This window comes from Catharus ustulatus, chromosome 1 (assembly GCF_009819885.2).
Source record: "Catharus ustulatus isolate bCatUst1 chromosome 1, bCatUst1.pri.v2, whole genome shotgun sequence".
NCBI lineage: Eukaryota > Metazoa > Chordata > Aves > Passeriformes > Turdidae > Catharus > Catharus ustulatus.
The window spans coordinates 87,107,555-87,135,218 of record NC_046221.1 but is presented as its reverse complement, the minus strand read 5'-3'; the positions used below and the strand labels follow the sequence as shown (position 1 = coordinate 87,135,218).

General features: G+C 37.2%; 1 protein-coding gene across 7 annotated transcripts in view; it reads right to left on the bottom strand.

Annotated features, from left to right (window-relative positions):
* The window catches only part of SEMA5A (semaphorin 5A), a 334,133-nt gene that overhangs the window by 50,208 nt on the left and 256,261 nt on the right, over window positions 1-27,664 (bottom strand). For all 7 annotated transcript variants that reach the window (XM_033061171.1, XM_033061142.2, XM_033061134.1 and 4 more), the window contains 2 exons: window positions 26,898-27,041; window positions 19,766-19,913 (listed from right to left, as the gene is read on the bottom strand). In XM_033061171.1, the coding sequence (XP_032917062.1) occupies window positions 19,766-19,913; window positions 26,898-27,041 (292 nt within the window). The remainder of the gene's footprint in view (window positions 1-19,765; window positions 19,914-26,897; window positions 27,042-27,664) is intronic.

Genomic DNA, 27,664 nt, shown 5'->3' with positions numbered 1-27,664 from the left:
AATTTACTAAGGAATTGTTTAAGATGTATCATTCATCATTACCCAGCTTTCTCACTCTTAACATCAAGTATTGCTTGGGCAAATTGTTTCAACAGATGCTTTTTTTTTGAACAGAGCTTTATTTACTTTGCCTTTTTCTTTCTTTTACGTTTCATACAAGCAAAAGAATATTTTTGCAGCTATTTTGCCACCTAAGATTGCCTCTCTGTCTCTCCATGTTTAGACAAGTCTGTGAGAAGTCACGACATTAAAGTTGTTTGTTCCCTGAACTCTAACTGATATAGCCACTTCTAAAATTATGGAAGTGTTTGTTTTGTTTTGGTTTTTTTTTTTATTCTTATGACAAAGGAAAAAAATTAATGTGATCACTCTGCAGGATAACAAAGAAAGTATCTGATTTTACAAAATGGAAAGTTCACTATCCATTTCCTTTGAAAGAATCTGTGGCAGATGTAACAGGGTAATTTTTTGTTTTTAAGCAAGGATTCCAGAAAGAATCAGTCCAATTTTTCAGAGCCTTATCCCGCTCAGAGGCATAAAGACATTTCATTTTGTACGTGGATGTTCCAAAGAGCATTTAGCTAACACTTGAACACAGGATCTGTGATCATATGTCTGCTCACATATCTCAAAGACACAAAACATTAGAGAAAATGCAAACTACTATTTGTAAGATTCAGTGATGTTAAACCTCAAGGAAATTTAAATCATTCAGTATTTCAAGTCAACTGAGAACAACATCCTCAAATACTTTACATGCCCATCACTCCTTCCATCAATTTAGCCTCAGAGAACAATTCTTAGCACAGGAGGAAACAGGAGTGAGATACAGGAACAGCATCTTCTGTTATAATAGTACTAAATGTGATTATTACACCCTGAAGTTGTGTTTTATCTGAAGAGATCCTTTCTTCTAGCAGGAAGGACAAGTGGGTGCAGAGATTGCTTGAATTTCTAACAAACAAAGCAATTTCTTGATAGAGGGTCACATGGATTCACACTACGCCAACTTCAGATTTCCTTGTGACTCCTTTAATGAGGTCCCATGAGCCCCTTTCATACACTGAAAATTAGTAATTTTAAAAAATATATATAGTTTTAGGCACAGATGCTTAAGAAAAGTGATGAGAAGGAGAGCTGAGTATTTTGAATCTAGTTTAATTGAGTAATAAACAAGCATCTGGCTCCGAGGAGTTTTTGATCAGAACAGCAACATGGACTGCTAAGATTGTGTTGTTTTATAGCACAGTATATTATCTACTTTTTGGCAAAGTGAAAACAAATGTGGGCCTGCCTGGCATCACAGCTAGTGAGATATGAATGTACAACAGTTGCATTTGATCAAGAGAGTCTCCTACTGATCAGCAGTCAAATAAGAATGTCCAGTGTTCCCTAGCAGGACCAAAAAACCAAGATGTATCTTTATTTGCCCATAGGATAGGACTAGTAGCCTAGCATTAAGAATTATCAGATCATGACATAGGTGATTTATTCCAGTGGATGTGAAGTCTACTGCATAAAATCCAGAGACAGCTATCCCAATCCTTAGCTGAAATTAGATTTCTGAAACATTGATGTCCATATTAAGAGATTGGGGTTTTAAAATGCAATGTGGTTGGTTTTTTTTCGTGGATATGGCAAGTGCAATTAAATTATCTGAGGAGCCCATCTTGCATTCCAGCATGAATGGTCCACCTGACACCTAAACACAACTAAGCCACTAGCATGATTCCTATCTTTATAGAGCAGTAAATAGGGAGCAACTGCTGTTTGTACCAGGCCACAGGTTTTACATTAAGCTAAGAAGACAGGCTAAAGGGCCTGCTAGGCTGTGCCTGAGCTTGTGTGGGTTTGCCTGAAGATTTTTTTTGAAAGCAATAGCAATTATCTAATTACCAGATCTCTATCACCTGCTTGTTTAAACTTTTCATCAGTCTAATTGTGTGATGTAATGTCTACACCAATATATGTTTTGTAACTAATAGGTAATTGTAACATGTAGTTACTGAGAGCAGAATGACCTATTAGACCCCCTTAATAAAACACAGCACAGAGGAAGCTTTGAAAGAACTGGCAGAGAGCAATACCTGAAGCCCAAGGGCTATAAACATCTCTGATGGCCAATTACTGGTGATCAAATGAATGCAACCTCAGGAGCAAGGTAAGTCAAGCCATTCTTGTCAAGCCTTGGGGTAGCAGAGAGAACAAAGAGCAAGCACTCAACATATGTAAAGCACACATTATGAAGTAAATTCAGCTGCAATATGGACTTGCAAACCAACAAATAATAAGCAAGCTGTGAAACCTCTTAAAAAACATTTAAAAAGTTCCCAACCACATCCTAAATTGAGAAAAAAGAAGTCATAAATATCAATGTCATACTTCTGACCAGGGGCTCAGGATACTGACCAGTCGCTGTAAACCCACCCCCAGACTGAAACCATCAACCCCCACATCAAGGGGCAGTGGGAGGGCCAGCCTAATATCAGAGAAAGGCAGAGACTAAAAAGTTTGTCTATTTACGCTACCAGCATGTAATTTAAACTATTTGATAAGGCTGTCATAAATGTAAGAAAAATTAAGACTGTAACTAGACTAAGATTAAATTCCTGGCTTCACATAAATGGTGTATTCTTTTTTTGCCTGTAACAGGATTACAGGTGTTGGTAAACAGGTTGGAGTCCAAGCAATCTGTTCTCTAACTTAACTGCAACAAATTTCTCATAAAATACTTGACAGTTAAGAATATTTTCAAATATTCATGTGCAACTTTAACTGTGTTATTGTTACTAGATCCTATATTGGAATGATTGAGTTGCAACTTCATAATTTCCTTAAATCTAAACAAATAAATAATTAATATTTCTTAGACATAATTGTGATGAAGTCTTTACCAATATCAACCAACATATATGAAACTTATTTACCACCAGTACCTTTGAATTCAGAACTAAGAGACGAGAAAATGTGAAACAAAAATCCATATGCTCTATATCTAAGCTGTCTTTGTTATCATGTGATATCAGCAAAGACCCATGAGCTTCATGGTCTGATTGTGATTATACAGTAATCGTACTCATCTGATATAGAGGGTGCAAATAGGACTGTAAAATGGAAATCTCTTCAGAATGGAGCCCCAGGAAAATAATGAGAACTACTGAAAATATTTAAAATTTGTTTCTGCGTATGTGGATACTTTTGTAACAGTCTAGGAAATGTTTGAGGCAGACTGACATTCAAATTTTTTTATTTGTTGATGTAATTTTTTCCTACACAGCTTCAAACTTCCACTTTTATACCCTTTTCAGAAAAGAATCAAACTCAGACTTCTCATTCATAGCATGCTACTTCAATGTTGGAGTGGGGAAAAAAGTGACAGAAAGGAATCCTCTTCAGCATCAATTCACAGAGAATATTTTAAATCAAAAATTAAGTTCTGAGCATGAGGCCTTAATCAGATAGAGCTACCCTCTCATCTGCAGGTAGCCAGTCATTAGCCCTTAGATTAGCAGAGGTGGGAAGGGAAGTTCTTCCCCAACATTTCAAATCCCATCAAAAGCTTAGTGGTGAGTATAAATTGGTTTCCCCCTTCCTTTCCATTTTTTTTACTTTTCTGGAAAGACTGAAATTATTTACTTCATTTGCTATGTTGTGAAGATCTAGTATGCAATAATTTTTACCAACCAACAAAACTGCCCAAGGATTTAAGAATTTTAGGTAGAGGGAAGAGGAAAACAGTAATAAAGGTCCTGGCACAATATAGCTCTGATTTCCTTAGTTCAGGACTTTACTGTGACATAAGCAAGAGGTGAACTGTGAATCTGTAGGATGTGTTAAAATAGGTAGAACTGCATTCATCATACAATATCATTTATTTCACTTATTTCTTGCCCACCAATATGTATTTTCATGATTTATTTGTAATTTTAAAACCATTTAAAAGATGAGCTGAATTAAAAAAAAATGTTGAGAATTCTTTCCTCAAAATTTGCAATATTTTTGCATTGATTGCAGTACTTTAAATCCTTACATGGGTACTATATGTCCTAGACACAATGTAAGTGTAAGAAAATGGAGACATAATAATTCAGAAAGTCAGGAAGATGCTTTTCCATACAACAGGCATTATAGTTACTGCTCTTTGGTTCCAGATCTGAAAATAACAGCATTGTTATTAAGCAAGCTCTTTAAGATAAACCTTTATGTTTTCTAATGCCTTTTTTTTTTGCCTAATCTGATTGTGTAACTTGGAATACTGCCAATATGATTCAGAAGTCCTATTCTGCAATGTTTTTAATTATGGTTGGGACTATGCAGGACTTAGAGTGACTGAGATACAAATTTTATTGTTAGTAATTCAGAGAAGCCATTCATGCTTTACTGCTTTTGATGAATGAAACAAAGCCAGGCTCACGCAATGATTGGTATTATTCAAAATATGAGAAATGAGAACAACACTTGAATTAAACCACTAACTGAAACAGGTAAAGTCATTCTTTACCTAAATGACAATTTCACAACAAAATAGCTTTCAGGAAATCTAGACGAGCATGATCCCAGTGATTCAGTCAAGTCAGAGCACAAAAAAAATTTTAGACATTTTTAAATTAGGTCCCTTTATCTTCCATATCCTTTACCTTAGGCAGTCACTCAGACAAACCTGGATGTAGCTGCTCCCTAGCACACAGGTGTCTGGTATGTTTTGCACTCCCAATACGGCTGTGCTATTGATTCTTACTAAAACTTTACAATGTGCTCCACTAGTGTGTACATCAGTGCCTACACACTTAACAAAACTACCCATTTACAACCCAGAATATGCCACAGATATACCTATATATATATGGATGCCTTCTGTAATTCCAACACTAACGGGAAGTTAGACTCCATTGCAAGATTTTAATTGCCAAGTATCAGAGGTGGCCTTTAAGGGCTTATCTGCTTTTCTGAAGTTAAAAAAGGTCTTCTGAGCTGTTACAAACTTTCTAGCTTAAACCTTCAAGTTTCCTATCACAGAATAAGTGTCCCATGTCCTCATTTACCTCATTTATAAAACCCACATCCAGAAAAGCACTGAAAATTGTACTGTGTGCACTGTGCACTTAAAAATCTATGGACATATGGTTTGAAAACTTTAATTAATAGAATTTAACAAGCACGCATCCATTTAGGAAAAAACCCGTTCTTTATGAACTTGTATAATCTCTTCACCACTTAAGAACACCAACAAAAAAACCACAGAGCACTTAATGTTTTTCCAAGGAAAATGCAAGGAAGGAATCAGTTGGAACAGCTTTGTGTTCAAAATCATCTGTGAAGCATCAAAGTTATTTTTGTTGGCATCTGTTCTCCAGCTGCAGGGTTTAGAGTTTTTTTGCTTTCTTAATCACGTTCCTTATTCCAATGAGTAAGTACTTGGTTCTGTGCATTTACAGAGTTGGAAAGTTAATTCATCAGGGACTGCTCATACTCCCACAGCTTTTGAAGTCATTTCCCCAAGAGAACATGTCAATTTGAAGCTTCAAAGGACTTCTTTTTTTACTGGATTTGATAAGTGACAATTTTAAAAAATAAGCTAGATTTAAAAAATAAGTATATGTATATAGTCATTGAACTGTGTAGGGAGAAAAAAGATTCCTAAAATTACAATCATCCAACCAACAAACAAAAGCCTTTTGCATCCAATTCATAATAAATATTTCTGATGGCAATGTTAAACAATTGTTTAACTGTTTGGAATCCATTTATGAGTGAGTACTTATCTGTTTTATAAAGCAGTTAGAATTACAAAAAGTCTGAAGCTGACTTAGTTATCCCTGAAATCAGAGGAAGACTGAATCAACTTCACTGCCTTTTGGGCAAGGCCCTGTTTTAGCACTGACAATCAAGCACTAAAACCACTTTGTGTGTCTTTCTTTGTGACTGCTCACAAAATATAATATGATTGTGAACAGCTACTGAAACAAAATGCTGTATTCTTTCAATAAATTTCAAAGATCATGGATTCTGAATTCTCCTCTGACTGCCCTTAGGGTGGAATTGTGAGCCTATCATGGTGCAAGTGGCAGACAAGACGTATTTTGGGGGTTTTAAATGTAATATCACTGTTCAGTATCTGCAAAAAGTCCCTTGCAGGAACTCAGCTTTTACACTTGACTAAGGAAACTAGGCTACTGGTCTAACTGCCCAAGGTTAAGAAATACGAATAAAATGACAAAAACACATATATTTTGGCCAACAGTTTTGCTTTTTTCCCCAAAAAAAGCTTAAGAAGAATTTTCTTTGCTGAATTCTGCTGCCTTGAGAGGTGACTCTACTCAAAAGAAAAGTATTAGGAGGCTAGTCCCTGACCCCTCCTCTGCAGTACAAATGAACAAAGGAGATAACTGGGCTCAGTACAGCCATTAATGAGGGACTGCAGAGGGATGTGACCCAGCCGAGCACTGCAGGAGGGAAGCTCACCAGGGGCAATGTTTTAGAGCCAGAGAGCAAGTGCTTGCTTTCAATCAAAAAATCTGAGGAAGGGCAAAAGGAAATCATCTGAACTAAATAGTGGGGAGATGAACCCTACAAAAAGCTGAAGTTGGGTACAAAGAAAGAATGAAGGGAAATAATAATGAATCTAGCATAATAAATGCAAAAACATAATGAGAGAGGCCAGAAAAAAATTCAAGGTGGCACTTTTTGAGGTCTAAAGATCTAAAGGCTAAGATGCAGTCCTACTTCAAGGATATTAGGGACAGAATGATTGCTACAAAATCAATAGGCCAAGAATACTGTGAAGACATACAATGGGTATTTAGAAATGGCAAGACCACAGCAGGCTGTGTTAGTTGTAAGACATGGTGGCGCAAATAGATAAAAAGAGAAAAAAATATCACCAAAGAAAGTAACTACAGAAGCAGAAATAAGAAAACTAATACTAGTGACACACAGGTTCTTGCTTAAATTTACCTTCCTATATGAAGCCTGGAAGATGCTAAGTGTGACATCACTTTTAAAAGATACTTCAGGAAGTTCAGGGGAATTAAAAACATTAGCATGACATCTGAATTGGGCAAATCAGGGAAATCACAATAAAGCATGAAATTAGTGGAACGTGAACAAATACTGTGTGCTGGAAAACAAAATTATATGCTCTGCTTTTCTTTAAAAGGAAGCTATGAAGTTGTCAGAACCTCTGAAGGAGTCAACAAATTTAGGGATACCGGTGATCGGCTGATGAAGTTTACTTTGAATTCGGAAAGACATTTCACACTGTATCTCAAAGGAATTATTCCCTCTTAGGAGACCTGCAGCCACAAGCTAAACAAAAATCTATTATGCTTTCACAGATAATTAACTGCTTAAAAGATAGTAAATGGAAGAGAGAAATAAATGGGCAGTTTTTCACAATGAATGGTCTTCAACATGGTCTGTGCTGTAAACCTGTGCGGTTAAACTGATTCAGCAGCAGGGAAAGTACTGTACCTAGGATGGCATCTACATGCAAAAAATAAAAACCAAACCACTCTGGAGAGTGTACTGTAAAGGGAAAAAAGGAAAGGGTGAGTATAAACTTTAAAAAGTACATGTTCTTTATCAGGCTGGGATTGCAGGAAGAATGCAGTTCTAAGAACTAAACTCATCAATAAATTTCACCCAAATAATCAAAGGTTGCCACAAAAGGCAAAAGATTAATAGTTCATTTTCATCTCTATTTGCCTGACTATATTAGGCAAAGCTCTTCTGTAGCTTTAGAAAAGACAAATACTTCTGTAAAATCCTGCACTCTTGTTATTTAGATTTTCCTTTGTTATCCACATTTCATACTACCTGTGTCTCACAACACAGGAAATTCTGCTCATATATAGTTTTCTTCCTGTGAAGTTTACAACAACATTAGTTAGTTTTCCTGGGACTATAATGGAAAGTCATATTTCGCTTTACAGATAAGGCATCTCATAATATTATACTTCTTCAATTTTACTTAGAAAACTAACCAGAAAATAAAACACCAGTCATTCTGAACATAAAGGAAAGAAGTGAAAACATTTCTCTAGTTAGAGATACCAAAGAACTCTGCATTTTTAACTTTTTTTTCAAAATTACATTCATATGACTCCCAGCAGGATTTCTGATGGATTAATTCCTGTAATCTAACAGTTGCTTTTTTTCTTGCATTCTGTGTAATGGATCATTTTTATACTTCATACAAAATTGCTGATGATAGATTTTGCTATATGTCTAATATTCCTTTTAGCCCTACATTTCAGAAGAAGATAATATTCACTGCTATTTCCTCTTTTGCTAAGTACTTTAAAACTCTTTAACAAAATATTCATTCTGCCAAGCTATCTCACACAAATGCTTCAATATGTGCATTGGGATTCTGGATCAGCTATTCAGTAAGGGATAAGATACACAAATTAACTATTTTTAATAGGGAGCTTGGTGCCTTTGCAAAGAGGTTTATGTTTTCCTATATGAAAACATACCGTATACTTCTAGTTTTGTGAAAAACTGCCTGAAAATTTCAAAAACTTCTGAATGAATCTCTTTTCATGCTTTAAATATAGTAAGCATATTTCATTTCAGCTTAAAGCAGAATTATAGGTTTTCTAGGTAGAGTAACAGCCAGATATAGTCTCTGGATTTCTGCTTGCTAATTTTATCCAAAGCTATGAAAATACTTAGCTAAGTCAGGCAATGCCAAGAGATGTCGGTCTATTGACTAACTCTCATGTTTTTCATAGTTTACACTGAGGGGATGGGGAGAGAATAAACTCAGCTGTGAAAAATGAAATTTTTGCTAGTAAGTGGCATATCCACAGTGGTATGGTATTACCAGAACAGTAAATTGAGAAAGCCACATACAGTGTCCTCACAAACACCAATATGTAAATGGCCTTTCATAAAGAATCCTGGAATCTGCCACTAGCTTCACAAATAATCTTCATGAACTAAAGATGGGGGTGTTTTTGAGGAACAGAGCAGTAACACAGAAGAGTGCTGAGCACTGCACAGATGTTGGCTGAGTAACAGTCTGGTATCTGACATGGTGCCTGGCAATCCAGCCTTTGTAACTGGCAAAGTATATGCAGCACCACAGGTCAGCTCTGCTGTTGTGGGTGGGGGCCTTTTCCATTTTTCCTTCTGGAGATTGATTTAAATTACAAAGAGATTGAAGAGAATCTGTCCTTTCTCTGAATCAGATAGCTGAAAAAATACAGGTATAGTCTACAGCTGTATTTCTTCATCTAGAGCCTCTCTGACAAGGCAAAGCAAAAACTGCATTTTGGGGCTGACCTATTTCCGGACTAGTCCCAGTCTATGATAGATAAATGAATACCTATATCTTTACAAGGTAGTAACTTGTTTCACTGATCTGTCATGCTAGAAATTGTTATAAGTAACAAGGTTGGAGACTTTCATAACATAAACTGAAAGGCCTGTTTTTATGACTTCAGCTTTATAATGTTTCAGATTAAGTAAGTATTGTTGAAGTAGAAAATCTCTGTTCTGGAAGGATTAATATTTTCATTTTTGGCTGCATTTCTCTAGCTGAAAGAAATACGCAGCATGATGCTGCTTTCAAGTTATAAAACAGGTCTTGATAGGGTGACTGTGACATTTTATCCTGCCCTTCAACCTGCAAGGACAAATCACAGTGTATTCTGGTAAACGAGCTCAGTGTTTGCATGAGTTTATGTTCTCAGACAAGAAGAATACAATCCCATCTACTGGAGTATTCAGATCTAAATATTATTATTTCAGAATGCTGCAACAGGCTGAGTCACAACATCCTGAAGATACAAAATAAGTTATAAATAAACAGAATGAAAATGTATGTTTGCCTTTTCTAAGGCTTGTGAATATATTTGTTCAAGATGAATGACAGAGGCTTTGAATAACTAAATGCCTTTTATGTCGTGGCTGCAGTATTAGTGCTGAAGTATACTAAGTCAACAAATTAATGTGAGAGGGAGAATGGAATGAACCAAGAAGAGGGGAAAAAAAAGGAAGTTTTGATAACTCCATCAATAAATATTCAGAAGTCTTTCAATTATTTCTCAACCTCATATAACTTGTGCAAGAACAAGGCTGCCTGACACTATTTTCAATGAAAATTAAAATCCTACCACGGCCAAATAAATTAAAAATTACTATGATGCCCTGAGACTAAGTAAAAATAAAAGCTGGCACATAAATAGAATTAATTTGGATGGAGTTCCATTTAATTGCACTCAGATGGCTAAGGACTGCTGTCAGTCAGCTCAGCTAACAAATCAGTCTCACACTCTTCAGGAGCTGCTGCATTAGTGAAGCTATAAATGGCAACAGTGCATATTATTTATTCAGGCTTCATCCATCCTGCAATTTACTGAGGTCAAACTGAAGAATACTGAAAGAAAACTCTGTTTTGTGTTAAGGTGTACATGTGAGCAGATTTTTGGTATAAAATGTGTAAACACAATTACTGTGCTTGCACTGTGCCTTTTTAAGTACAGCTGACCAAACCAGAAAGGAACAAAATAAATCAGAGAGACAATTTGTTGCAAACTGATTCAACACTCCCTAACAAAGAGGAACATTGGAAGTGCCATTCTAGATCAGACATGCCTTCCCTGGTTATTGTCAAATGGCAGCACAGAAATAAGCAGAATGCAAAAAGTACAGATCTAAACCTAATTTTTAATATTCAGAGAAAAATATTTAAAACTTTAAAATTTGATTTACTATACTAACAAAAATCTAATTTTTTTCTGTCTATTCTAATTCTACCTTATCTTGATATCCTACACAGTTTTAGCTGTGCGGAGTTTTACTGGTTCTTAAGATTTAAGCCTCAAAAATTTCTTGCAGCAAGTTACATCATTTAAAAATGCCTTGGATAGAAATGAAATCCCTTCACTGGCTTCATATTTCCTTAAAACTCAATACACTACAGTATAGAGCAAACAGAAACCCCATGTTCCCTCTCTATACCTGTCATTAATTTATATATTAGTCCTTCATACACTAGATCCCTGTGTTGTCTGATTTACAAGAATCCAAATCTTTTCTCTGTCTTTGGAACACTTTCTTGAGCTCAGCCTACTTCCACCATGGGCCATATCCTTTAAGAACAGTAAGCATGGCTACAGAACAATTTTATCTAATTTTATGCTCTATCAGGTTTCTGAGGTAATTTTCAATGTTATGCTATACTTCATGCACCCTTTTTTCCCATTTTGATTGCAACTGTACAATGAAGATTGCTACTGAACCGACTACAGTAAAATTAAGGTTTCTCCATACTGAAAAAAGATATATCTTTGTAATAGAATAAACTTGAAATCTGTAGATGAAATCATAATGAGCTTTCAGGACTTCAGTCATTGACACAAAGCTGTCAGAAAAATTCAGCTTCAACATAAGCTCAGCTTTGAAGATAACAGCAATGTTGGAGAAATCACATTATTGAAATACATGAAACAAAAACCATAGTTTTATCAGGCTTCAGTCCAGATTACTACAATCACCTCTTCTGGGATTTGTTTATATATGAATCCCTAGACTAGCTTTTTTTCTCCCTTGGGAATATCTTTCTGAAACTTCCTAAATGCTATAACTGAATCTAATTCTTTTTTCACCACTACACAAATATTCTGGCTTATAGCTAGAATCATAAACAATTCTCCTGTCTTGTTCTTAACTGGGCTTCAAGGTGAAAGCAGAAGCTTCTGTTAAGTTCATGACTGCAATTATGATACAAAACTCTTCATTTCTATTACTTCAGCCTTCAAAGACATCAGCCTCCTATATGACATGCCAATCAACTTTTATATTGATGATGCCTCAAAACTTCAGGTCACCAGAAAATATAATCCAAATTTTTTCGTCCAAAATGTCTAAAAGCACTTGTAAATAAAATCCTGTCTAAATGCATTCCTTTAGGAGATCTACAGTAACCTTCCAATAATCTGATGTTTCTCCTTCTAGAACAAACCACTAGTATGTCCAGTGGGTAAAGATGAATAAAGCTAACATCAATGGAACAAAGATATATAAAATATATAATATAACTAATAATAACTCCATATAACCCCTCTATCATGAATTTAATATAATTTACTTTGAAGTTGCTTCATTTTGGTTGTCAGAAACCCTTTTTATCTTCTTGAAAAACAATGTCAGACAAATATGAAGTGGTCTGTATTAGTAATATCCTAAGGGACTGCACTGCACTTTCCATTTACATCAGAATTATGTTTTACCCTGTAGTTGTTCAGCAGTTTGAAAATCAGAGATCAGATGAAACAGCCTGTCTTTACCTCCATCGACTGTTTATTTTCCTTAAATTTGGTTTAGAGGTTTACTATCTTTTTTTTTACCTTTTTAAAAACAAAACATATGAAAAAATACCACATATTAAATACAGTTTTAGTTGTTCCAAGAGCTCTAGGACAGTCTTTTTTTTTTTTTTAGCTCTCCCTATTTATGTGAATTTTAATTTCATGGAAATACTACTTTTGTACCGAAAAAGCTAAACAACTCACACAGAAAAATAGATCCACAAGCACTGGAAATAATGAAGTCTGATCTCCTATAAGTTCATATTTCAATTCTTTTAAGTTGATCCATTTAATCCTCTCACATACCCCCTTCCCATACTCCTGCCTGTAGGATTTAGCAGTCCAACTCCTAAAAATTAAGAGATGCAGTGTCTAGTCCCAAACAACAACGTGTGCTTATACGTACACTCATTGACCAGCAACTGACACCACTTGGACCAAACAATGAACTCAGCTGTAAATCTGTCTCTCACTGTAGAAACTAGTTTAGGTTTTTTTTCCCTTTACTGGGCCACTGTTTTTCATACAACTTGTCCCAATTCCATGTTGAGATCACTCTCCAATCAAACATATTTTTAATGGGGGACTGGGTGTCTTATTTATGAAGAGTAAGAATACCTGACAGACCACAACATGATCCTGTAAGCCCTATCACTTGATTAAACTAAGTTAAAACTATGCCATCTACATTTTTGTTCTGGTTTTTAGTCTTTGGTGAGAGTTACGGATTACTTTCCAGAGAAATCTGAATGTTCTAGGTCCATAGCAATGAGAAAAACTCAAGCTCCATGAAGCTCAAGTCTAGGAAATATCCTCCAGTTTCAGTTTGCTCATAAATTCTAGTTAAAATTAGTGCAGCACAAAACTTCAGCACCCAACTGTCTTTCTTCCTATTCTTCTCCTTTTTCATTCCCATTCAAAACTTATCCAGTCAAAAGAAAGTACAGTAATTTCACAATTACAAGCCGCACCATTTTGACTAAAATTTTGCTCCCACACTGGAAATGCGGCTTACACTCAGGGGCGGCTAATATGTGAATAATTTTCTGACATTTCCAAGGCCAAAAGTGCAAACCGAGGTGCTGACAGTAAAACCCGGGTTTATGCGATTGTTACAAATTGGTTACTCTGTTGCGCAGCGGGTGGAGCCGGGATGCCTGCTGGCAGCGCAGGACGGGGAGGGAGGCGGGGGAGCTCCCTCCTTTCCTCTTCTCCCGCAGCCTGGGGGAGGCTGCCATCCCTGTGGCTCGGGAGGGAGGCAGGGGCTCCATGCTGCCATCCCCGCGGCTCGGGAGGGAGGCAGGGGGCTCCCTCCTGCCGCCGCCGTGGGAGTAGGGGCATTCCTTCCCCTCCTGCCGCCGCCGCCATGGGTGCCAGAGGGCTCCGTGTCCCCCCTGCCACCGCAGGGCAGCGTCGGGCCAGGGTGAGTGAGCCCAGAGGCAGCGGCCAGCCCCGAGCGGCCCTGCCGAGCGCCAGCGCCGAGCTGGGCGGCCCCAAGCGGGCCGAGCCCTTATGGCCTGAGCCGAGCCAGTAAACCCCCCACCACCGATCCCGTGATTCTGTTACTATTTGGCAACTTCGTTGCACGCGGGTCCTCGCTGCGAACAACAGAGCGGCTTATAATTGGGTGCGGCTTGTGTATGGACAAAGAACGAAATGTTTGCCAACACCTGGCGATGGGACTTATAGTCAGTGCAGCTTGTAATCGTGAAATTACTGTAGTTCATATCTCTTAACGGTGAGTCCTTGAGCCCAGCACTGTGCCTGCTGGGCACAGACTGAAGGGGCTTTCAGGTACTTTTTCTAGGTTATCAGAGACAGCAATGACCATAACTCAACCACAGGGCCTCACAGAGCTGGGGGTACAGTACTACATCTAAATAACAATAGTGAAAACTACATCTACAGCACAAGAACTGCTGAAAACTGCAACAAATGGTGGTACCTGAGACAGTACACACTCCAGTGTGCCTGGTGTTTTAGAAAACAGTGGGGCAAATTCTGGCTGAAGCAAATCTGGTCTCCTATCTCCGACCAGTACAACTCCCCAGCTGGATAAAGGCACTTGAGGCACACACTGGCTGTTGTCTTCACCCAAAGCCCTGAGAAAGTCTATGCACAGTTATACTAAAATTTGTTTCCTATGGTTTTTTCAATAAGATTTGGACTTCTGAATCAAACATCCATGATCTGTATGACAGATGCACATATGCTCAATACAAAGTTCTTGAATGTGTTCACTTTGGCAAACCCTTATACCTAGATTTGAAAGAGATTACAAATCAGATGGTATTGGTCCATGAAAGAAGTTATTTTACATGACCTGGAAGTCCCTGAAAGAATTTGCTACAGGAGTCTCAGAACAGGACTGCAGTCAGTGTCAGTTGTCACAGGTTGAAGTGAATAGTTTGCAGTAGAGACAGTTTCCTAGCAGGTAAAAATGTATTTTACAGCTTGAAATTACTTTAAAAATTACATTTCTCGAAAAAGGGATGCTCCACACTATTCTGAGCAAGAAAACAAACAATTTTCAGTTTAGCCTCTTTTTCAAAATTAAATAAATGAAACAGCAAAATGATTGCTGGATGTGTGCCCAAATACCACCCTAAATAGCTCACATTTGGATATACATGCATATTAGTTAAATCAGTTCACATTTACCTTGACCATGAATGCCAAGCTGGTAACTCACTTTACTGCCCAAGGTAAGCAGACATGTACCATTGATCAATATGTTTTAGTATTTTCTGAAACTATTTCTTATGATTTTGGGTTGTTTCGGTTTTACCCACTTTAAGTAACTGATTATTGCTTACAATTGCAGTAGCATGTGCAACATCAAAAGAAGAGAGGTTCTACTTCGTTAAACTTTAAAATAGTAAAAAAAAAAAAAGTTAATACCCAATGGAGTTTGCATTACAGAAGAAAAAAGGATTGAAAAAGGAAATGAGATTGTAGGAAATCATCAAATAAATAAAACTATTTCATATACATCATGCTTGTGAGATTGTTTTCTAGTCTTGCAATAGATTCTTTTTTAAAAATCAAATGGAAACTTAAAAAAGAACTATAGAAAAAGCATAATAACTTTTTTTTTTTCCTGGTCACTTTTCAGGACCAGAAATTCCAAACTTATTTTGTGAGATGGCAAGTAAATAAAGGCAGACTGTTCTTTCTGATGGACAGAGTACTTCTGAAAACCTTCCATCTTAAAATTCTCTTTAAAAAATTGAGGAAAGAAAAAAAATCTGTTTTTTTCTTTTATTATTTTTTTCATTCTGTTTCATTAAAAAAAAATATAGAATACAAATATGTTTTCTCAAAAGAGTTTTGTGTTTCAGAACAATTCCAGAACATTGAAACAATAGTGCTAATAATTTAATAATTAAAAAACAAAAACAACCCCAAAAATACCTATTATTTTCTAAGAAAAAAAATTCCTCTTCTTTTTTTTTTTTTTTTTTTTTTTTTTTTTTCTCCACAGCAAAATACAGCTTGCTTTGTTTTGGTATGTGTATTCTTTACCCATCTCCCAGTACAAAACCTAAGATTAATGTATATGTTAGTATGACTGAAATGGGAACATAGACAAATGCACACATAAAGCACGTCACCCAACTTGAGCCTCAAACTAAATTCCTCATTCTATAAATAATTCTTTTAAAAAGTTGTTCTTTTATTACTGGTCTGAGGCAAATTCAAGTGAGATTATGCTTCTCAAGGGAAAAGAAGCATTTTCTGAAGGAAACATATAGCTTATCTGAGTATGCTGTAAACTCTGAACATGTTTTTCCTCTGAGTCACATTAGCACAGTCCAGAAAATTCCACAGTTCCTCCTCTAGTGCCTGTATCACCTGCATGCACGAGATTATTACCTGTTTTGTCATCTGCTCAACTTTCCATTACCAGATTTTAGCTGCTCTTAAATTTGGTTGTGATTGTTCTATCTCTTATTAGACAATTTTAAGAACTCTCTAGTAGTTTTGATTAACTTAGACTTTGACAAGTCCTTATGACTCCAGATTTTCGTTTAGAACTTAATCTTTTTGACCTTTATGAGTCTCTATGGTCTAATTCTCCTGTATCATATTGATTTATGGTTTTATATATTCAGTGAAAATGCCTTCAGTCCTAAGTCTCTGGCCATCCATTTTCATGTATTGAGTGCACTTAAGCAACAGATGCATCTTTAAGATACCATCACTGTTTTATCTCTGTGGAATATTTATATGCTTCAACAGATTTATCATTATTATTTTATAAAATAAATTGGAAATAACAGTAGAGAACTCTACTGAGTCCTGAGAAAAAATATTCCAGTGGCTTGGTTGGTATCTGCTATAAGACAGATAAAGTCAAGGAAACAACTGATGAGAAACGTGCAAAAAGACAAGCACAGGCAGTTGATGCCTGCTGTGATATTGCAGCCTAGGAGCAATACAATCAAACTAAAAGGGAAAAACACTGTTCATTAAAAATTATGTGGTATAAATCATTAGGTGGACACAGACAATAGCCATTTATATGGTAAAAGCTGCAAAATAAGGATAGGAAAATAGATTAGCATTGGCTATACTGCAGTCTCACAGCCAGGCTGCAGATTGGAAAACAGAAGAGGCAGGTTCTCCTATGAAATTAAATCTGGTCCCCTGACACTGCTGGCAAGCACACTGTAAGACTCCCTTTCTTAAGTCTTATAAAAACAGGCTTTATTGTTGTTGTTTTTTCCCAAGATTCCCTAAAAAACAAGCTCTAAAAACAAAGAATTGGCACAGTTGAAAGGGGTCTCAAGACAGCATTTCATCCATCCTACACTTCTGATGCATCAAAAATTTCTTTTCATTTCAAGACAAAATGAAGCCTAACATAGTTAATATTTTCTTAAATAGTAAGTTCTCCAAGCCTCTACCCTCTTTTCTTCTTTTCACAGGCCACAGACACTGAACTGCTCACTTCAACTCATGCTGCTCAAATGTGAAAGTTTTGCAGAGTTCATCCTCACTGAAGAAGGTAACCCAGAAACCAGATTTTCTTTATAGTTTAAAGCTATCATTTAATGGTAGAGAGAACCGGGCACTTTAGGTCCCTGAGTCTACTCCCAACTCTATGCCTTTAATTCGCCTGGTAAATATTTGGCTCATAACGTCTTTTGCTCCATACAAAACAAACAGTAGATAGCATAGATTACTGCCACTTTCACTGTAACACTTTCCGAGATTTTTAAGCTTCTCAAGTACTCAGAGATATTCAGGACAAAATATTTTTGAAATAAACTAAATTTGCTAAGCATCTTGTGTAGCCTAAGCTGAGTACCACTACAACCAGTAAAGAATGGAATATAGTAGTTAGAAGACACATTAACTTCTCCTTTATTCACTATGGTAAAAATTCCCAATTCTAACTGTTTGGAAAAATACATGCCTAGTACAATAAAAACAAAATTTTGGTTGAAGCAGAAGAACATCCAACAAGTTTCAGATTTGTGCTCCTCATTCACAAAACTTTACTAACATAAATATTTAATCCATTCAACAATTACAAGAAGGCACAAAAATATTTCTGGTTGTACTTTCTTAGATTAATGAAACAAACTCTGAGAAGAATTCAAGTACTTTTTCTCCAGCTACATTTAGTGACTAGGCCCTGATATGGCTGCATAGCCTCTGAGTCAAGACAGGCAACTCAAAGGTTCAAATTCAGTGAAACTTAAACAGAACACAGTCTTTACACCACAGTCCTTTGTCTTGCAAGAACACCAGGGTTTATAGAGGATTTCTACACTGGATGGGTTTTCATTGGTGCCTAAGTTTTAGCAAGACAACAATGTATTCCAAAGCCTGAAACCATCAACACAATAATTTTCTAATTAATAAAAAATCTCCAAAATATTTCCATAGCTAAACTGGTAACTATTCTGTAGTGCAGCAGAGTATGTGCTAAGATTGTTAATAAATTACAAACCCCAGTACCATTAATCTCAAATTAGTTATAATAAGAAATTTTTACACTAAAAGTTTTCCTACTTTCCTCATACAGTTTTCCAAGAAAATTAGAGGCACATATTTTTGATTTAAGACCATGGGAAGATTTTCTGCAAAATAAAATGCCTTTATATTTCACAAACATTATTATAGGATAAATAGGAACAAATGAGGAAGAAAACCTTCATATTATGCTCTTTTCAGTGTGAGTCAGGAAGGTTTAACAATAGATCTAGACCACATGCCTTCTTTTTTGGTGTACCATCAGAAGAGACAAATATTTTGGAAAACTTGATAGAATTCCAATTCTAAATTCTATTGGATTCATTCTTAAAGTTCAACTGAAATAAAAGTAGAAGCCTCTTGGATGTTTTTCATCTACTGAAAATGCAATTCTATCATCAGAATAAATTTTAAAATGAGAATAAATCCTGGGAAAATGCACAAAAGTTTCAAATTAGAAAAAGGTAAAAATTATCCTTTCTTTGGTATTGAATTACTGCCAATCTAACAAACAGACCACAGATTATGACAAACCTCATAATTAGACCTCTCTGAAATTAAGACATGTAAAAATAGGTTAAACTGTGAAAAGAAAAAATAATTACCTCTACCTACCCCGCCGTATTTGTTCAGATAAGAAAAATCCCCTACATGTGTTTCTCTTAATAAACTGGGTATCAATAAAGCACTTCTACTCATTCAAATCATCCCACTGTAGATTCAAAAGCTGACAGCTGCTAGGCTGCTGCTGTGCTAAGATCACTGCTGCTATCCAATCTCACCTCAACACTTTCCTGGTGCTTCCATGCATTCACTGTATTTAGATGTGAAATTTAGCACTTTCTCTGCTATACAGAACATGGTACACTGGAGTCCAGGGCTCATAGCTAGGATTCCTTTGCAGTCTGATGATAAAATGATAAACCACTATAAACCTGCAATGACATATCTGCACCAACCTTGCCTCAAGAAGCTTAAATTCTAGATGATACTGTGAAAAAGCCGAATTATATATATTTCAGATTGATAAATTTTGTGGATTCCAGCACACACAAGCAACACCGAGACAAAAACATGGTGACTACTCATGTTGGGGGTAGAGCTTATAGACATACACAGATGCTTTATGGGCGTAGAGGATTTTTGTTAGGACAGGAGGAAATGGCTTCAAGTTTTGCCAGAGGAGGTTTAGATTGGATATTAGGAAAAACTTCTTCACTGAAAGGGTTGTCAAGCACTGGAACAGGCTGCCCAGAGAAGTGGCAGGGTCACCATCGCTGCAGGTATTAAAAACACACATAGGTGAAGTTCAATGGAGGAGTTGGCAGATCTGGGTTAATGGTTTGACTTCATAATCCTATAGATCCTTTCAAACTTAAATGTTTTTATGATTCTATGACACAGAGAGATCTGTGGCATACAGCCGTAGATATTTGATGAAAAGAAAGCTGAAAGCTGCTTACCACACTGCAGCCAGGACAGTCAGGACCATTTTCACAGGTCCTGCGCCGTGCCTGGATCCCTCCTCCACACTGAGCCGTGCAGCGCTCCCATGGCCCCCAGCCTGTCCAAAACATGTGAGGGGGGCACAACAAATGCTCGTTGCAGTACCTGCAAGAAGAGAAATAAGGAGGCAAAAAATCTATTTGTTATCAAGACAAGACCTCCCACAAAACCTCCCTCATTTGCATAATTCAGAAACAGATTTGTACAGGGAAATATTTTATACAAAGGGCCTCTCCCTACTCATTAAGCATGGCACTAACAGTTGTCATGCTTCACAGAATGTCTAAACATTTGAGTGGGTTTTTTTAGGTTGCAATTGTGTGGGTGGAGCATTTGTTTGCTTTATTCAGTGACTTTAAACATTCCGTGCAATGCAGCCATGCGATTGTACTGCAGTCACGTAAGGAAGATTGCAAACTACTTTATTAAAGGCAGTCGTGGCTATCTCTCTGTGGCAGTCAACCAAACAGAAGGCAAACATTAATGCAGGCAGTCTTTTATCTGTCTCCAGCTAAGAATTGATTAGGATCTATCTCTCTCATCTTCAGATAGCTACACTATGTTTTTCATAGTGTCTCTGCTTCTATGGGCAATATAAAAGCTAAAATATGATTCTAGGCATAAAGAACTGCACTTGTTTGCAATGTTATTACTTTATCTCTTAAAGGGTGTTTTTAGCTATTATAATCTTGGAAGGATTTTCCTGTAGGATGCAAGCTGATTCAGAGGCCTAGTAGGTTCTTGAGGGAAGCACTATTAAGTTGTCATTATTGTAACAATACATTCAGACACTTGGGAAGGTCCCAGCTTCAGCTGAGTTTTTTCAATTTATGTAGAAGCCTTAGCTTCCTGATTTTTTGAGTGTGCCATCTAATAATTCCAACCATAGCACATGCTGCTTTTTAAGGAACCTCTACACAGTTCAAAGGATTTGGGCCATCAGCAACTACTACAAGGGCTCTCTAAGAGACTAAGTTCTTCAATAAAGCAAACACACACCATAGTCAGGAAACAGACAACCCTGAAGGAATTCTCTGAGATTTTATGGATGCATCTGAGTAGCTCTTGTTACAATACTGACTGTCCTGAATGAACAAATCAATCTGATACAGTATTTCCTCAGTTTTTACACCATTCATCTAAAATCCAATGTCTTCTTGCCCTTCCAATAAGTTTTCATCTCTTAGCACTCTTCTACAGTAAAAACTGACTCTAATACTCAAGTTACTCATTTACTACAAAAAGAGAAATGACTGTATGAACACTTGTCATTTTCAACAAGAAAAAACACAACTTTTTTTTGGGCGGGGGAGTTGGGGTTTTTTTTTTTTGGTTGGTTTTTTTGGGGGTGTTTTTTTTGGTTTTTTTTTCTTTGTTTTCAGTGTAAAAATGAAGCAGTCATCTAACTTGAGCAACAGCTCATGGAAAGAAACAGCCCAGTTAAAAATATGATTTATGTCAGCCTAAAGCAAAGGTCAAAAAAATACACCCCTCAACATGCAGATTGATTTTCTTTGACTATAAATGCTACGTGGGAGACAGACATCTAAGCAGCCATTAAAGGCAATGGAAATCTTGTCAGTACAAACTAGGGAGGCTACAATGATTGATTTGAAGGAATATACAGCAGAAGGACAAAAATTCCTGTTCTCCACAGCCTATATTGACTATCTACAGACTACAGTGGAAGTTCAGACACCTGACTCACACAAACATTAACACTTGTGAAGTTAGTCAGGGCAGATCTCACTTCAAGGACAGTAATGCCACAATGGAGTGGCTCTTCTAGTGTCTATGTGCCTGACCTACCACCCTCTCACTTAAGCAGGAGACAGAAAAGAAACCCAATAACGGTGACCCTTCACAGTAAGCACTTCAAAGGGCTGGCAATTCAGTTATCCAGCACTAATTAAAGATGCAGCTGAAAAAACGCCCTAAAATCTCTATGCAAACTACTTCAATTCAGGAAACAGTTTTGTGTTTTGTTTTTTTTTAAGTCAACACAGGCAATTTTTCCTTTTTTTTACCCCAGGAAAACAAAAAAAAAAAAAAAAAAGGAGAACAAACCAAAAACCAACACAGCATACAAGTAGAATCTTATTTCAATTTCAGCCAATCAGCCTCTGAAAACATCAGGTATGTTTTCACAGCTAGAGACATCCCTGCAATTGATCTTTGAGAACTGTGCTACAGCACGGGGCTTTGAGCCAAGTTTCATTATATCTGTTCTTGGCTGCATTTCAAGTCACTCAGCAATCCTTTTTCCCTTTTGCTCTTTCTTCCCCTCTTAATTTTGTTCTCAGGACCCACAGGGCTAACGTTTTACAGTAATTCAACAAAACATGCAATGCAAGAAACTTGAATCTGTGAAACCACTGCCCTCTCCCCTAACCTAACTGCAGTGAGGTCAGAATGGAGAACAGCCTAGAGAAATGTGGGTTTCGTACAGTGACCCTTCACATATCCCTTGAAGTGAACCCAAGTTCAAATGCCCTAATAAAGGAATTGTCATACTGGGGGAAGGGTGAACATCCTCTGTCCGGTTGTGTCCACAGCTATTAGTGCCTACAGCACATTTTACAACTACGATTTCAGTGCAACTGGCATTCCTATTCTTGTTTCTATAAAGATCTCAACCTTTAGTAAGACATAAATTTATTCCATTTATTTCTGAGCTGCTATCCAGCACTGAGTACTACAGGTTAACTACATGACAGTTACAAATATGCCCTTTTTATTCCACAGAGAGATGCTATTTAAACAAATACTTTGTAATTTTGAACTTGAACTATGTTATAGTACCATGTGTTTAAGAAAAACAAACTAAGCTTCATCCCTGAATGCCCCTTCCTTTGCAGTGTATTGTTCTGTGGTGGGTAGCTGTGATCACCAGTTGGTGCTTCACTGGGATGCACTGGCTATACCGAGGCTGATGGGAATGTCAGATCCCTTTAGCTGAAGGCAGGCACATGACATGCACATGCCCTACTGGATTGAGATTGTTGCTCTGACGGAAAAACCCATCCAAGAGAGTGTGGAAGGTGGCATGCGGTCCCAGGGGCATCTGTGGAAGAGGGAGAAGACAAAGCAAGGAGGGTGGGAACAGACACTTCCCAGAAGACAAGACGTCCATGGGACTGCAAGCAAGCCTCAAACCTTGTGTTTTTAAGCTGCTCTGCTGAAGAGGACTGGGCTTGTTCACAGTGCTCAGAAACATGCAGTGAAACACAGAGCAGGCACTTGACTCTCAGTAGTTCCTCTTTCTCATGGAAACAAGCCCAAAAGCTGAATATTTGCTGAGAACCGTGTACAAAATAATGCAACAATATGTCCTGCTTCTAATTGTTTTATACACCCCAAAATATCCAGGGCTTTCAAACATTCACTCCTTGTCTGCAGCAAATTTACTTTTATAATTGTCATGGTTTTTTTCTGCTCTTTCCTGTGTAATAAAAGATAAGTACATCCACTGAAAACAAGAGATTGTCATTTTAATGTCTCTCATTTCTGCACAGATAGGAAGGGGACCAGTGGACTTAATGAGGCCATATCTACAGCATCTTCCACAGAAAGGATAAACATTCTCACACTATGATACTGTCAAGACAGGATACTACAGACTCTGTAAACTAAGATCTAGAAAATTTCCAGCAGCTTCAGTGAATACTTCTTATTCAAGAAAAATCAGAAAAATTAACCCCCTAAGGAATTCATCAAGATGTCTTCCATCTGGAGTGTTAACTATAAAATCATTATCTGATTAGCAAATTTTGTTGAAATGTTATTTTTACTCCCTCTCCATATTCTGTCTAAATGCACATTAGCTGCACTTTTGACCTACTTCTACAAGGGGTATTTACTTTGTAATATGAGTATTTGCTGTTATCTCTGAACTGCTTTCCCCCCCTTCTGACACACCCCTTTAGCAGCAGAGCATGAAACAGTTTAACCTATCTTCAATGCTTTAAATTGGCAAATATTGCCATTGATTTCAAGGGAATAGCCAGTAAGCATAGAGCTGCCTGATAGATTAGCCATGATAGGATCATGGTTTTCATGAGGTAAAACAAATATATCCTAGACAAACATTTAGCTCTTAACACATGAACAAATACTCTCAAGCTGAATATGTATCCACATCTGGAGGTAAATTTACCTCAGATATATGCTGCCTCTTTTGTGTTTGCTTTCTATGGAGTTATGTACTGGATTTCTACTGAAATCACTGTTTGTTGAAAAGCTTTTTCAAAGTTTGGCACTTAGATGGCTGTGGAAACTGAATCCTATATTTATACCGCTGAACATGTGAAGGTGATTAGAGTATGCACATTTACAAAGACTAACACCCTCAATGTGTAAACCAACTAATTCAAATTTTTAGTAATACTAAATATATGTTCATTTTACATATGAGCTGGTGAACTGTTAGGCTGTTTATAAACATTTTGGTTGATTTAAATAAGAAAATCTGAGAAGTTGCTTCTTGGCAGTTTAGGTACAAAATCAGTCAATGTTTCTCAGGAGTCACTGCAAATGTAATATTTGTTCAGACTGCCTAAATGTTATGGGCTCCAAGGAACTGTTTCCATTTGGTGCTGATGTAACTCAATGACAGTGAAACAGTAAAATTATACTACTGTAAATGCTGGTACTCCATTGCCCTCACAGCTCAAAACGAGCTGGCAGAGCCATGAGGACGCTCCCAAAATTCTGATGACCCCAACCAGCTTCCCCTGGGTCCTCCACCCACACCAATGGGCCTCTATTTAAGCCGATCCTAACTCTGGTCTGTGGTTTAGCTTCCTACGTGGACTTCTCTCATTGTCATGATGTCACTAGGATCTAGAATCTTGGTTGGATCTGGTCACAATCTCCAGGCTTGCCCTGTTCCCCTGCTGTGGGTGATGGGATGGGCCCTGGCTGGCAAATATCCCAGGATTTTCTGCTTTTTACAGCTCTGAAAAGATTTATCCAAGTACTTGGCTTAACACTGACAAAAATCCTGGCAAATAACTGATGCTTCATTCCTCTTGCTGCTTTACAAATTCTTTGACAAAATTTCCTAACTTGCCACACCCTCTGAAAAAAATTGAAGGCACTCAAAAATAATTAAAAGTATCAGAACATAATAAGGATAACAAACAAAACCAAGCTATAGGCAGGAAGGTCAGCTGTGAGCAAGCTGTGAGTGAGAAAGGTGCAGGGCTATTGGGGGTGAAGGGTCTTTCAAAGGGACAGGAAACAGTGACAGAAGAACTCTGAGAAAAAAAGACATCCTGCAGTAAACTCACAGGCACATTCATCCCAGATTTCTGCTGAACTGGAGGGAGATAGAAAGGACAAATAAGATGCAGACTATAAAAGCAAAGTAACATAAGCTTATTCCTTCAGAACTGTTGCATACCAAAATTCAATCCTTCTGTACTGCTATTATTTCAACTCATCATAATAAGTCACTTTCCAGTTTGTAACTGTTTTTATATTGCACCCATTGTCTTAATGCTCATATAATTAAGAAAGTATTTCTCATGGTTTTCTTTATTTCTGTGAAACTTTTAATCAAACTCTTATTCCATGTTAAACTAAAATGAACAATTACTATTACTATCTATAGTCCCTCATCCCAAAGTCTCTCCAAAATCAACAATTTTTTTTTTTCTATGTTTAGTTTCATTGTGTCCTGCCGTGGACTGACCTCTCAGTTCAGGAAAATCAATAACTGTTATTCATGCTGGGACAGAGCTAAATAACAGCAGATACATTCTATGTTTGATGGTGATGGCTTTCTGGTTGGGCAACCTATTTTCAGAAAGCAATTTACAAAAGAGCAAAATCCTCTCCTCTGGAACGAAATAGTAAATATTCATGGCCTTGAAACAGCAAGAAATGTTCACATGTTCTGTGATACTGATCCTTTATATTTAAGAGTTAGAAAGACCAGGTCCCTGGTGATCCGTTAATACATAAATATGTGATGCAACCTTGCTTCAATGAACCTCTTAATCTGAAGAAATGCTGGAGTTGGTGTTTAATTAAATGCCTCACTGAAACTTTTTATAAAGGTTATTGACTTTAGTTTACATCCAACAGCAATATAGGATACTACATCATCCATACAGAAACACTGAGGTAGGCTGGAAGTGCATATTGGGAGGAAACATATCTGCATACATCTCTTGGAATGGATGGCTACAGGACTCCAAGTTTTCACATCAGTGCAAGTCTTCTGCTATCTAGCTTTCTGGTACGCCTCTGGAAACAAGATGATGCATGCAACAGTTGCAGTTTATCCGAATATATTCTAGCTTGATTTAAAGAAATACTTAATTCCTGTTAAAACTGCAAACACAAAAAATAGAGATGCATGTAGGGTCCACATAAATTAGAGATGTAATTAGGGTACATGTAAAATAGAATGAAAGGTCTGAACTTGATTTTCTGAGCTAGTGACAAAATACTTAGTCTGGTGCCAAAACAGTACATGGTGAAATCAAAATCTGAGCTAACTTGGTCTGCTCAGGGTTTAAAAAATATATATGAACAATTAAAAAAACCCCACCAAGCTTGAAACCTTACTAAAGATATTTGAGTTCAAGGTGTATTATATTTATTGAATAGAAAACAAAGCCCTTGAAACTTCCTTTCATGTTATAGAAATGCTTAATTCATTTACAACAGAAAAAATAAACTCACAGCATCAGTAACATAGTGCTGTGACCTTATTATATTTTGTTCAGAATTCCAGGTCTTGAGGCTGGATGTGTTAAAATTCAAACACAGTGCAATCAGTTTTCAAGGAGAATCAGTTTTCAGGGTCTCAAGGGACAGCAGCACATTGCTTCAGCACAAATCTCTGGCACTACCAGGAGCTCTCAGGTGCCTCAGGAGGATAAAGCTAAGTGAAAGATGAAAGATCTGCTGCAGACCGACAGTCTTGTTAATGGGAATGCTGCACTGTACAGCAGTGAAGGTAAAGACAGACTGAAAGGAAAGGGAAGGGAAAACCTAGTCAAATAAAGGAGAAAATGTCCTGTGGAATACAACTGGGCAGAAGAAATTAAAACAGACAATAGAAAAAAGGTAACTCACCTCTCCTCACGATTCTGTCCCACACAGACACGTCCTCCATGTCGAGGGGTTGGATTGCTGCAGGAACGCTGACGAACTTGAAAGCCTATTCCACAAGTGGTGCTACAAGGTGACCAAGAAGTCCATGGTGTCCAGCCTCCATTTCTGGTAGAATAAAAAGCTCAGGCTCTGTCATCTGTTATACATAGCGAATGGCTGATTAGGTGCGACTGACAGCGGAATCTGACCCATTAATATTTCTGTAGAAGTCATTAATTCTGCATCGTGTTTCTTCAAGAATACTGAACTAAAATAAAGGTGCTCTGATATTCCAGATTCCATGCTTTGTAATCAGCAACTGCTAAATTGCCTCCTTACACAAGAATTACAAACATGAAGATATTTAGTTGTTTTGGCTCACTTTGTTCTGGGTAAAATACACATGCAAACTCCTATATCAATGTTCTGAAGATGACTTTAAATTACATATCATTTCAGGGAGATTAAAATGTCAAATTTTGCTACCTTGTGTGAAAGGAAAGTGAAGGAAAAGCCTGGAGGGAAAGGAAGCTCAGAGAACACCACACTGCTACTACAACTACCTGAAAGGTGACTGTAATGAGATGGGGTTTGGTTTCTTCTCCCAGACGTTGATGTCTTGATTTTAACAAGGGACAGAATGAGAGGAAATGGCATCATGTTGTGTTAAGAGAGATCTAGACTGGATATTAGGAAAAATTCCTTCTCCAAAAGGGTTGTCAAGCGTTGGAGCAGGCTGTCCAGGGAAG